The 12,946-nt window shown below is 35.8% G+C and overlaps 1 protein-coding gene across 1 annotated transcript in view; it reads right to left on the bottom strand.

The window, feature by feature from the left end:
- CPNE8 (copine VIII) overlaps positions 1–12,946 on the bottom strand; it is a gene marked incomplete at its 5' end in the record, with an annotated part of 57,357 nt that overhangs the window by 33,533 nt on the left and 10,878 nt on the right. Inside the window, 4 exons of the mRNA XM_010015398.1 lie at positions 253–328; positions 6,040–6,081; positions 10,836–10,940; positions 12,719–12,822. Coding sequence (XP_010013700.1) covers positions 253–328; positions 6,040–6,081; positions 10,836–10,940; positions 12,719–12,822 — 327 coding nt within the window. The remainder of the gene's footprint in view (positions 1–252; positions 329–6,039; positions 6,082–10,835; positions 10,941–12,718; positions 12,823–12,946) is intronic.

The raw sequence follows: 12,946 nt of genomic DNA, 5'->3' as shown, positions 1-12,946 counted from the left end.
CCCCAAGTGTACCTGCCCAGTGCTCTTCTTGACGTATCACAGCCCAGTGTGCACACACACATATGCACATACCTACTTGTTTCTAAATCTTCTTATGAAGCAACACTTTTAGACTCTCTGTTCTTGTTTATAAAAATGGAAATGTGAAAACATTCCAAAGTTTGATTTTTACAAGATTGTGCAGATTTAATCGGTTTGCCATGAAAACATTGGGAGTGTTCTCATTTATTTCCCAATGCTCACAATACTTACCTCATACACGTTGAACTGAGATTGCCCCCTCGACAATTCTCTGTAACTTGTTGTGAATTCTCCGATGAAATCATGGCTGTATAAAGAAAAGGTTTTCAAATCAAATGCACTGTAAAAACCATGTATTACAGCTATTTACAAAAAAGAGAAGGACACACAATATGAACTAGCACCCAAGAAAGGAGCAATGGCAAAAGATAAAATTTGCCTAAAGATCTTTATTTCTTCCTCTGTTGTGTGTTCACTCTGCTAGTGATAAAAATTTAGAGATGAAAAGCTTAAATCTTTCTGATGTCTTCTGCTTAACTTAGCTGCACAGTGAGGACTAGGTTGCCAATTAATGACCTGACCCCGATATAAGCTTGCAGTATCTGAAAAACCAGAGCAAGCGATCGAAAACTATCACCATCACCTCACTGGATGATCACTGGCACCACAGACTCTGAACTGCGTGTAAGACTATGTGAGAGAAAGGGAGGTATTAAGAGTGTGAAAGGAGTAACTCGAACCAGGAAAGACCATCTCTACCAATTTGTGCAACATGACATTCAGTGGTACTTTTAAGGGGAAGACCCAAAGCTTATTTCAGCTGCTATGTCTTCCCATCTGGGAGGAGAAAAGCAATCCACTGAGGCTAGTCAACTTACAGCATTAGGCACCATTGGAAAGCAGATCTTAAACTAAAGCAGTGGCTACCAAACTTTTCCTTTTAAAATTCTATTCCTTCTCCAAGAATACATTCAACACTCCTGTGCTGTCACCTGTATTTTGAAAACTGCTTTGTCTACTCTTAATGAGGCGATGTCATGCTGCCAAAGTGTGAGCAGGGTGGCCAGGGCGAGTGTATTGGATGAAGCACTGCTGAGTAAGGTGGCTGAGTAATGGGTCAGGAAGCTGGAGCACAGAAACCACAGGGCTGCCAGAAGTGACTGAACTCTTAGACAGGTCCCTGGAATGGAAGCGACTGCAGGGGTGAGTGCCTAACAGATGGCTACACAACTCCCAGCAGTCACAAGACCTGTTCTCATTCTCCACTCTTCCAGATGAACTTTCCTCACTGCTGCTCCAACTCTCATTCCCCCCAACCCCATCTTATGATTTTATTACTTGCAAAATTTGTTTTTAAGAAGTACAGCACACTTCCAACTAAGCTAAAAATATTAGAAGCAAAATTAAATAAATCTAAATGTTGCAAGAAGAGGAAAAATGGAAACAACCTATAGCAACATGATTATTTTTCCTTCATTTATTCATAATGAATAAATAATAAATGAAAAAACCAAACGCCAAATATAAATCTCATTTGCTGAAACCAGCATGAATTCACAAAACATGCAAACCAAACAATTCAAAGGTCCACTCATCATGGCAATACACATGAAATAAGTAAAGCATCCTGTAAGAAAACTTGAGAAATACTTGAGAAATTCATGGTGAAGATATTCCCGATTACTCAGATTCAGAAGGGACCACCTTTCATGAAACACTCCCCTTCCAGTTTGAAGATCAGGAAACTACTTCCAAAACAGACTAAGACTCTCCTTACAAAAACAGTTTTGGAGGTATCATCTCCTTTGATTAAATGCTCTCCATATTGTAATGATTATTTAACCAGGGGAACAGAGGAAGTCATCCATACAGGGTACAGAATTTGAGTTGTACATAGGCTGTAGGATGTAGGATGTATTTAACCTTGGGTAACCATAGCACTGGAAAAAAACGCACCTTGGTTAAAGAGGAATCTTGCCCTTTCGTAACAGTTCATACTTCAAATTTTCAAGTCAGTTTGTATATTTCAAAGGCAGAAATTCAAACAATAGCTCAATTACTACTTTCAAACATCCTGTAGCAAACAGAAGAAACAAGTAATTCCAGGCAGGGCTGACTCTGGGGAAAAAACCCTCTATATTGCTCAAAAGTAGTTGTTTCTTTAATTCTAATAGACACTGGAAAGCCTCCTTTCCTTGCAGCAATATGCACAGACTGACAAGGACTGAGTAGAAAGATGTAATTCCTCTGACTAATCATGGTAAAAAGGTATGGGCATATATAACCAGTCTCAGAGTTCTCTGCACTTCAAAGATCATCAACCTGGATCTTAACACTCAGTATTCAGGTGAATGTATGCCCCTGCACGAGGTTGGTGCTGAAAGATGGGTGCCTGTTAGACAGCATTTGCCTTTGCCAGAAGTGTAACTCCTTAAGAGAAAAAGGCACCGACCCCTCCTGATATTCATAATCACACTTCCCCAAATGGATCTCCTTATTAGTCTCTGGATTGAGAATCCAAAGAAGTTGTTCTCTTCGCCTTCCTAACACCAAATATTCCTAACTTGAAGACTTTTGTCCATGAGTGGCATATCAGAATACTGAATCAGAGACTCTTAGCACATAATCACTTGAACCCCATCTCCCTAAATCTTCACATTTGATGCTGTGCTTTGAAGTGCTGAAAATCACTTTCAGAATTACATTAACTTAGATTTTTTTTTTTTTTTAAATCATTTAAAGGAAAAAAAACAGTGCAGGAAAGGCCAATAATCATCAGAAATATGTCAACGAGTAGGGGAAAAGTGCTATAATTTAAAAATTAACTATCTAGCTGGAGAAAGAGGATGAAGATAGAGAACAAGAAATAAGGTGAGAAAACCTAGAATCTGAGATTTACAATCTCTCCTGCAGTGAGATTCTCAGATGAATGTTTTGGCGGCCCCAGGTTAGCATAGTAATATGTAGAGTTTTAATATGTACAGTACAAGAAAAACACACTTCTGCGCAAGAGATCATAAACATCAAGTCTGCCAAATGGCTTTTGCCCCATGTATGTAAGTAGCAATTTCTCTGAAATTAAGTGAAAAAGCCTTCAGAGAGAAATAAAAACATTAGAGTATTGCCGATGTGCTGATGCGAAGCTGCACATCATCCTATTCTTTCCTTCTGCAAGACTTGTCTGCAAGTACTTCCCTGATAAGTACACAAAAAGAAAGTCCCTCTGTTTCATACAAGTGGACTTGTCCAAAGTAACAAAAACAACTTTTGTGATTTCTTACAGCATCAAATATTTTGGGGCTTGTCACAGCTCTTTGAAGCAATGAAAGGGATCATTTACAACAAGTGGTTCACATTTTGACAATTTTTGTACAAAAACTGTTTTGAGACAAAGAAATGTTTACTGATTGTGTTAAGGTTACAAAGGCCCTATATTACTATTACTCAAGAAAGTTTAAGAGATGTTTGAATAAATGAGAGCTAGGAATACACAATTACTCTTAACAGTGTAATTCATGAACATGACAATAAGAGGCTCAACACAAAGCACCCTGGCATCATTTTTTCAAAGCATATATACCACAGAAAAGGGAAAAACCAAAAAACTGCAAGTGAGGACTCAAGAGGTCAGAGTCAAGTCAAGATTCAGAAATCAAGTATATGCACAGTAATGTTGCCTTACTGATTGCAGAATAACCTGCAGTACTCAGTATAAATTGCTTTGCTATCTAGCAAGCTCCCTGATGACCTTTCAAAGGTTGTTCTTGCCCACTGCACATCTCTGGAGCAAACGGATTCAGCATAACAAGGTGATTAGCTAGTGCAATAACTGCTTATAAACAGTCCATCAAAAGTGGAATTTAATATAAACTAAGTAATAGCAGCATTGTACAAAAAATTGATAGACTAATTCTTGAGAGGGATTCACTTCAGATACATTTGGCAATGTCAAAGTTAAATTAGGCACTTAGGTTCTTGCTATGATCACTAGTAAGTCGGAGGCACCACGAACTGGCAATTTATTCCAGTTAGGATGGATTCAATCAGACCATTTTTCCCTGTAAGCTACTGAAGTAGCTTAAATGATTAGTCCAATCTAGTTGCCTGATTTTTACATTGTCTGAAGTTACATGAGAGGAGTGCTGTCTCATCTTTCTGAGAAATTGAACATGTAAGATGTCAGTGTCCTGCCTGCTTCTAAATTCAAATAGGTAGAAAGAAAAAGGCAAAAAACCCTGCACAACTAGAATGAGAAGGAGTACATGCGAATAAGTATCCCTCACTTTTTGGTTTTTTTAGATATTAACATTATAGGTATTCAGAGTGGGATGTAAGCAAAAGCAGATAATACTTCAAACTGTTTGAGAGAGCGTAGAGGCTAATGATTGCCTAAATTGCACAGTATGTTGATGATTTCACTCAGAATTGCAGCTACACAACATTATTTGTCAGATTTCTTCATTTTCTCTTTAATCATACCTCAGATTGTGATTTTGGATGAAATGGGACAGCACATGGGATTTGATACCTTAATAATAAATAATCTTTGCTTTTTATTAAATTGGTAATATAATTTTTCATTGTTACGTTATTTCAAAAAATATTGCAGTTTATACATAAAAGTGTAAATACATCTCATTTTTTAAGGATTTGCCAAATCTAAGTAAGGAATGAAGGATGCTAATAGAAATTCATCATTACAGTGATGCAGTGATTTTTTGCTAATATGGCTTTGTTAATTTAAATCCTTGCATTTTTAATTGCCAAATATGTTATTTTGTCTCTCCAGGGAATATCTAATCAAGAAGGATGAACTTGCACTAGATGTATTTATAAAAGGTATAAATGTGAGAAGAATGCTTATAAATCAACAGGCTTCATGATGGAACCAAGAAGACGAAGGTATAAACAGAAAGCCGAAACTGGTTTTCGACCTCGTCAGCAAGGAAATGTATATATCATTAGCTGTAACACTAGAAGCAAACTGCATTAGCAATAGTAAAGACATTACTGTAAAATAAATAATATACTCTGAAAAATACAAACATAAGTGCATATCCATATATTTAAAAATGTAAATTAAGATTAATAGGAAATATTTAAGACAGGACAACTGAAAGATAAATAGAAATCAACATTTTCTTTTATTGCATAAAAATTCTAGTACTGTGATTTATGAGTAACGTTTCTAACCAAGGTATTAAGATATAAGCTTAAACATTTTTAAAAGAACAAATGGTATTAATCGAGCCTGATAAAAAAAATAATTCTATCTACTCTGTCAAAATAAAAGCAATTTGAAAGCCTAATTTCTTCATAAAAAAGGTACACTCAGTACACATAGCAAGCTTGAATAATAACAGAGTGCCTTTCTTGAATTTAGCAACAGAAATGCCAAGTATATTCTACCATCCTCTTTCTAGCAATGGAGTGATTTAAAACCCAGGTCTTTCAACTTCAGAGTTTAGAACCACATTTTGATGAAGACAGGCATCGAAATGAACATTCAAACCCAGTCTGAAATGATGATAATTAATAGGTAGTTTCTACATTGCAATATCTAGGCAACCATGAAAGAGCAATTGCAGGCTTACGCATTTTATCATACTTGAAAAGCAATGCTTTATGAAGCAGTGGTTTTAAGCAAAAGAAAATAGATTATAAAACAGATTATGCCTCTCTTCATATGCATACATTAACTGATAACATGAGATTCACAAAACTGATTTTACAGATCACAAAGCATTCCATCTTGCTTGTTCCATGTATGAAGATACACATATCATGTTTGAAATAGGCTTACCACAACTGCAAAACAAAACAGAACTGCAGCACAGCAAAACTATTTATCCAGTTCCTGTACCTCTAAATATTGATTAATACATTCTCTAGTCCTGTTCTGGCCACTGTGTATTTATACATTTTAAAATACGTGTATAAATGCATAAATTTATACAGGCTGACCTGTTTATTAAGCATGGCTAACTCTACAGTTTAACAATAGAATTAATGTCTTACCTTCCATCTCTATCCCAATCATACACTTCTACTTTAATTGTCCTAAAAAAAAAATAAAATCCACAACCAATTAAAATACATATTAAAATCTACCAGGATTATCTTTAATGCTCATACTTTAGCATCATATGGGTGTAACAACTGTGCCAAATCCAGACGGCATAATTTTCTAGTCGTTTCTCATGGGGTAGAAAATAGCAAATCACTCAGGTTAGCCAACGTATCTTCATAAATTAATAGTAAAATACAGTGGAAACTAAAGGAACAACTCAAGTTTAACCAATATATTTTTACCTCCCAAAGCTCTGAATTTTCTGTGGGTTTGTTTTTTGTGGTTTTTTTTTTTTTTTAATAAATCATTCTTTAAACCTGAAGTATTATCAATGTTTCTAAGAACAGTAACAATCTGGAACTTATTGTGAAGGTTTTTTTGGTATATGCTATTACCTGGAAAAAGGATATCTACTGTGGGGTAATAACATCTTACCAAAAAAAGTAATATATCCACATTTGAGAAGTCTGCAGAGCTTGAGAAGGCCTTTATAACACAAAATCATTTAGCGGCAAAGTACAGATGAAAAGCAATGTTCACAATACAAAGTAAAGCACATCTAAAGCAAAAAGGAATTCTAATCTATATATTTTGGTTTCTAAATGAAAATAACTACTCCAGAACACAATAAAACTTCAATCCTGTAGGCAGTATTAACCTCTTCTAAACACTGTGCAGTGATGGAAAACGAAAGCTGGTGAGATCCACCCAAACTTTTGTGAAGGCCTTGTCTGTCTGTGGCTGCAGATGAAAGAATTCATAGTTCTTTACAGACTGCACTTTTCCCCTCTTAAACTTCCCTCTAGCTCTCAAGAGAGGAGTAGGCTGCTTGGTCAACTGACCAAAGAGGACAGAAACGTGCACCATAGTTTTCTAATTCCTATAAAGCCAGTGGGATAGTTGTTTAGTTCTTTCACTGGATTAAACTAGTCAACCATCATATTATACGACATAACCATGACTCTGGCTCCTTAGAGTGAAATGGGACAGGCAGACTGTGGGATGTGGGGGGGACACAACAGACACTGGGTACCAGTTCTTCCCAAGTTGACAGATTACCCTGGACCATGTGGGAATATTCATCCTTCTCTTAGTGAGTAAGGAACTGGTGGGCAAGCTGCAAATGGAAGATGAATGTGGAGATGAGTGAAGTGAACCTCTGAGGGCAACTTGAACTATTTTTGCTTCAGGGACAACTGGGAAACACACAAAATGTAGAAAACAAAAATGTCCCATGTAAAGGATCAATCTTATTTTACATACTTACTTGAAGAGTGGATTTCTTAAAATGCAAATACTATAGAGGATGTTATCATCAACATCAGTAATGAAACAGGAAGCATATCAGGATGGAGACAGTTTATAGTTTTATTTATTTCCCTTTACTAGAGAAAGAGTATATATAAATTCAGCAATTAGAACTAATGAATCCTATCTGGCCTAAAGTGAACTGAACAGGGGATAGAAAAATAACACCTCCAGACTTTCTATATTTTAAGCAACAGCTTGCTTACTTCTATTTTTCAGTTTCACATGAAGTGATTAGGTCTGTGGTATTAACAGATGGGACAGGAATCAAAGCAGTGACATTATAATTTGCTTCCATGGAAGCTGCTCCTCATTCTTCCTATGAAATAGAGTTGAATAGATGCTGAATAATTTTCTTCACAAGGAAGGGACACTTTTGGGAAAAGGTTGATCAACAGCTGATACTATGCGTACCAACAAATTCATGCCTAGATGTTTTTCATATCTTTTATGATATTCCAGAAGGGGCAAAGGAGTTGCTTTGTCTGGATGTTTCTCTTTTCAATGCGAATTTAATGGTTCTGACCACATCATTTGCTACATTTTATCCCCCTTGCAGAATTTCAGTGTGGGGTTAAGTCACCTTAGACTGAAAACCGATTTTCTGTGGAATGAAGTCAAGATCAGCTCCAAACCTTCTCTATCCCACCAAGTATTTGACAGTTCAAAGGAAACTGTATTTAATTTAATTTCCCTAGAGAACCATTATTTTACTTCCAGGTTTAAAAACCTATTAAGATAGAGAGGACATACTAGTAAGTTAAGATTTACAGAAGGTTTGGTGATAGTTAAGCTTTAAGTTGCCTTACGTATCTGTGTTCAAATAGCCAAATCGTGTCAGTGAGAAAACTTTGATTATGAAGATATTTCTTAAGAGTATCAAGATTAAATTCTTGAGAAGGATCTTCAAACGTGTAACTTCAATAGAAGCAGTTCTTCCTTGAATAAAGCTCTTCTTTCATGAAATTTATTTCATATTAAGGGTATTGATCACAGGTCTTGAGTTTCAACTATTTGGCATGACATCCGACATGTTAAAAAGCCTTTCAAATTTTCAAATGCTGGTATTTTCCATTTCTACACTACTATTTTATCTTAAATGGCACAGTTTAGAGGATGGGTTCTGTATTTTAAAGATTTTTAAAAATCTTTCATTTAAAAAAAAAAGGTTAGAGAATGTTCGCGTTTAGGAAATCTGTGTCTTAAAACCTTTATGCAGAAAATAACTATGTGTGGTATTTGACAGCTCTTATCAATTTAATCAAAATTATTTTTCCCATGCAGGATATTCTGCACTGACGTTTTTAATTCTGTTTAGTATTGGGGCTGTTCAGCCTGGAGAAGAGAAGCTGCGTGGAGACCTCATAGCAGCCTTCCAGTATCTGAAGGGGGCCTTCAAGGATGCTGGAGGGGCACACTTCATCAGGGACTGCAGTGATAGGACAAGGGAGAATGGGTTTAAACTTAAACAGGGGAAGTTCAGGCTGGATATAAGGAAGAACTTCTTTACAGTGAGGGTGGTGAAGCACTGGAATGGGTTGCCCAAAGAAGTGGCAAATGCTCCATCCCTGGCAGTGTTCAAGGCCAGGTTGGATGGGGCTTGGAGCAACCTGGTCTAGTAGAAGGTGTCCCTGCCCATGGCAGGGGGTTGGATCTAGGTTATCTTTATGGTCCCTTCCAAACTAAACCATTCTATGTCCATAGATAAAATAAAGCAATGATCTGGTAGAAAAGACAAAAGATGTTCATCCTCCCCCCAAATGATAAATTAATACCACTTTCCTGGGGGGAGGGGGGGGCGGGGAATAATCACAAGCCAACTAGCTTTTGACTTTTTAATAAGCAGTTTATAAAGACAGAGCTTTAAGTTTATGACTGTGAAAGCATTCTACTTAGCCTAGTGAATATAAGTACTTCTTACTGTCCTGCCTCTTCATATTCACTACTGAGATTGTCAGTTGATTCAAGAGTTGATTGGTTTATCCTCTGGCATTACCTAGTAAAGTAAAAGTTCAAGGAATGCCTCCTGGAAGAGTTGGTTTTCATGGTAACCAATTAAAATAATTTTAGTATATGTTTCACAGAATAATTAGCTTGATAAAGTAATGCAATGGAGCTATGACATGGCAAAATCACGTACTACAGTAACATAAAATGCACATGAAGGAATGGTAATCATGTACACAGAAGCTGAAAATAAAAATTGAAGTAGAGAAGTAACTACCTAAATTCCAAATTAAAGGCACACTCACAGGAAAATAATCAATTTAAGCAAAGTCTTACTTAAATTCCCTACATGCAGTAATACATTTCAACAAAGGATTTGGCTTCTGCTGTTTAAAACATTAGTTCATGTTTGAAAGAATGTAATACTGAATCTCTTTTAATTTTAATCAAGAAGATAACATACCTTTTGCCTCTGAAGTACCCAGACAAGTGCATTCTGCATCTCTCGTATCTTTCACCCAGTCTACATAAAGGTGAATTGAACCTTAGCACACCTATCCATCTACTACATTCAGCTTATGTATTATGCATATTTTTATTCTAGTCTTCAAACATTTTCTTCATGATTTTAAACTAACAGTGTACTGTGGACTGCTAAAAGCATTATGACTGATAAATTTATACTTCCTCAGAGTCTTACTTAAAATAACTCCAGTACTCCAGATTTCAAGTAGCAGAGATAGATAAACCACCAGAAATTTAACTGAGTACTTACTAATAACTCCAACATCCAAAGGCATTTCAAAAATATGAATGGTGACAACAGAGCAAGAAGTCATCAATAAGCAGCTAAACATTTTTCTTACTGATATTGCTATAAGTTAGCACATCCACCTTTTAAAGAGTCTAAAAATAACCATCATTCCTCAATTTAAGTAATTTGCTTGTTACTACTGGTAAAGGATTGGTTAAAAACATGGTATTACTATGATTATAACCATACAAAAGGGGATCCTTTTGCATGGGATCACAGAAAACTTCAAATCAGAAGATGATGATTACCTTCTGTGTTTCTCATCTACTTACCTTATATATTTTAAAGGCTTTCATTTATCAGCATCCTCTGATATTACAATGTCACCCAAGGAAGACAGATCATCATTGTTCGTCTTTGAAACATTATTAAAAATACTGTGCACACTAGGAACAGTGGCCATTCTTCAAATTAGTCTTTTCTTTCTTTTAATCACACCAAGCATTTTTTTCCAGAAATCGCCACTAACATTTCCTACAGTTACTACATTGGCTTTATTTTATTAAATTCTTTAATGTGATGAATGGCTTTGAATACATATCCTTTCAAAATGTTGATTAAATAACCTTAATAGCATCAGGAACTGAAATGCACAGAAAAACTTACATATAAAAAAACACATGTTGGGGGGGAGAGAGAATTTTCTATGCTAAGAAAGTTTAACCTATAGCTTACCGGTCATAGTCGCCATTACACAGTGCTCTGACAGAGATCTTGAATGCCTGCCACACGGGATTTAACGTATTTTTTATGACTTCTGTTTTGTGGCAGATTGTAAAACTGTAATAAATAATAAAAAAAGATGTATTTTCTATTTATTTACTTCTTCTTTTGTGTCATCAAACATGGAATCTGTATTCACTCGTACAATGGCCATATAGAATTTAAGATAAGAAAAAAAGAAATGCCATGAAATCAGAAAGGAAGGAAAACTGAAGAGGACAGACACATCTGAGAGAGATTACACACTAGGGTGCTGAACAACTCTAAACCTAAAATGTTTTTAGCCAAAACTTTGATAAGATTTACAACCATTCAATGAGTTATTTCAGGCAAAACCAGCCTCCATCCCACCTGTTTAAACAGGCCTTGTACAGCCAGGAATCAGTCACAGATCCAGAAAGAAAGCAGTCTGGTATGGATTAAGAAATGGAGCCAAGGGAGTCATGGCTTTCTGATTCTTGTTTCCCATTTTATGTCTATGATTTTTAACCAGGGCTGTCTCAGGTAAGACCTATAAGGCTCTATGAGACCCTGTGATCACCTTCTCTCAGCCAAAATACAATTAATTGTTTTAATGCATTCAGCTTTTCTCTAAATAATGCAAAATTAAAATAGTTGTTTTAAATCCTTGTCTTAGGACTGAATTGTTCAAAAGAAAACAGGAGGCAAGGTCACTAGTGAAATCGCTACTGAAATTCTACATACAATGTGACTAAAATTGTCCCTTAAGGGACTATCTTCCTTATGTTCCAAAGGCCTATGTTTTTATCCTGGCTATGGCTCAGAAGGCATGCCTGAAGTTGAGACAGAAAAGTGAGCATCCTTCTGACCACTGCTGGATTCAGGAGACCAATAAAGAATCAGTGGCTCAACACTCACCTCTTGGAAGGAAGTGGAGAAGCATGGCACTTAAGGCCAAAAGAACTCAGTGAGTGCCCAGAGAAATTCCACTAATGACCTTAATGCCACTCACAAAAGAGCCCAAACTCCTTCAGGCTTGCAATTTAAGATATTCAGTGCTTATTAAGGAAGCTGTTCCTATAATCTGCCTCCAAGAGGAAAAGAGCAGGGAAGAGACACACACAGATCCATACGTATGTTAACATAGGTTTATGCTAACACCTGTTCCAGTTAAGCTACTGAAATACGTAATATCATATATGTCTAGCCTGTGGTTTGATATGAGGTTATATGTGAGGACTACCAGCTTCCAAGAAAACTTAAACTGCCAGTAACCTCCCACGTAAGTAGTATGTTGACCAGAAATTAGCACATCAAGTCTTAGCAGCAGAACAGGAGAGATTAGCCTACTTTAACAAATTAAAGCATGAATGTAGCAAACAGCCACCAGCTTGATAAAAACAAACAAACAAACAAACAAACAAATATCTATTTAAGGTATTTTTGAATTCTGTTTCCTAGAAGTCTGTCACAAGATAACAGATATTCCCAAATTTGCAGTATAAAATGTTTTTATCTAAAACAATTTCTAAGGATTAGCATATTCTGCAACTACAATTTTCTTTGAGAATTCTATTTAACTTAAAGGCATACTTTTCTTAGCAAAAGTAATGCTATTTTACCATTTTCATTACAATTAATTTTCATACTGTTCTCTATTTATCATACATTTAACTCTTAAAACCCTGAGCTGCAATATTTGATCTGTTACAATAGTTTTATTCCTGTACTGCATAACATGATATACTTAAATCCAACAAACATGATAAAAGAAACAGCTTAACGTGACACATAAAAAATTAAAACTATATTACCATCTGCAAGTAAGTAAGTTGCCTACTATTTAGCAGCAGAAATACTTAACAGGCATCTACCTGCCATCTTCATTGCTTCGATGAAATACGAGGAAAGGATCAGATTTACCAAAGAAGTCCTTCTTGTCTAGTTTGTTCGCACAAAACTGCATTAAAACTGAATCCTGAAATAGGTAATATAGAAAAATTACATACAGCATGCAATTTATTACACTAAAATAAAAAAGTAAAATTCACTAATAACCATGTAAATAGAAAATAAAATAATGAGGGTGTCTGTCTTCTAGA

The sequence above is a fragment of the Nestor notabilis genome, unplaced genomic scaffold (genome assembly GCF_000696875.1).
Source record: "Nestor notabilis isolate BGI_N333 unplaced genomic scaffold, ASM69687v1 scaffold2575, whole genome shotgun sequence".
Classification (NCBI taxonomy): domain Eukaryota; kingdom Metazoa; phylum Chordata; class Aves; order Psittaciformes; family Psittacidae; genus Nestor; species Nestor notabilis.
Note: the sequence above shows the minus strand (reverse complement) of the source record. Positions and strands in the feature narration are given on the sequence as shown.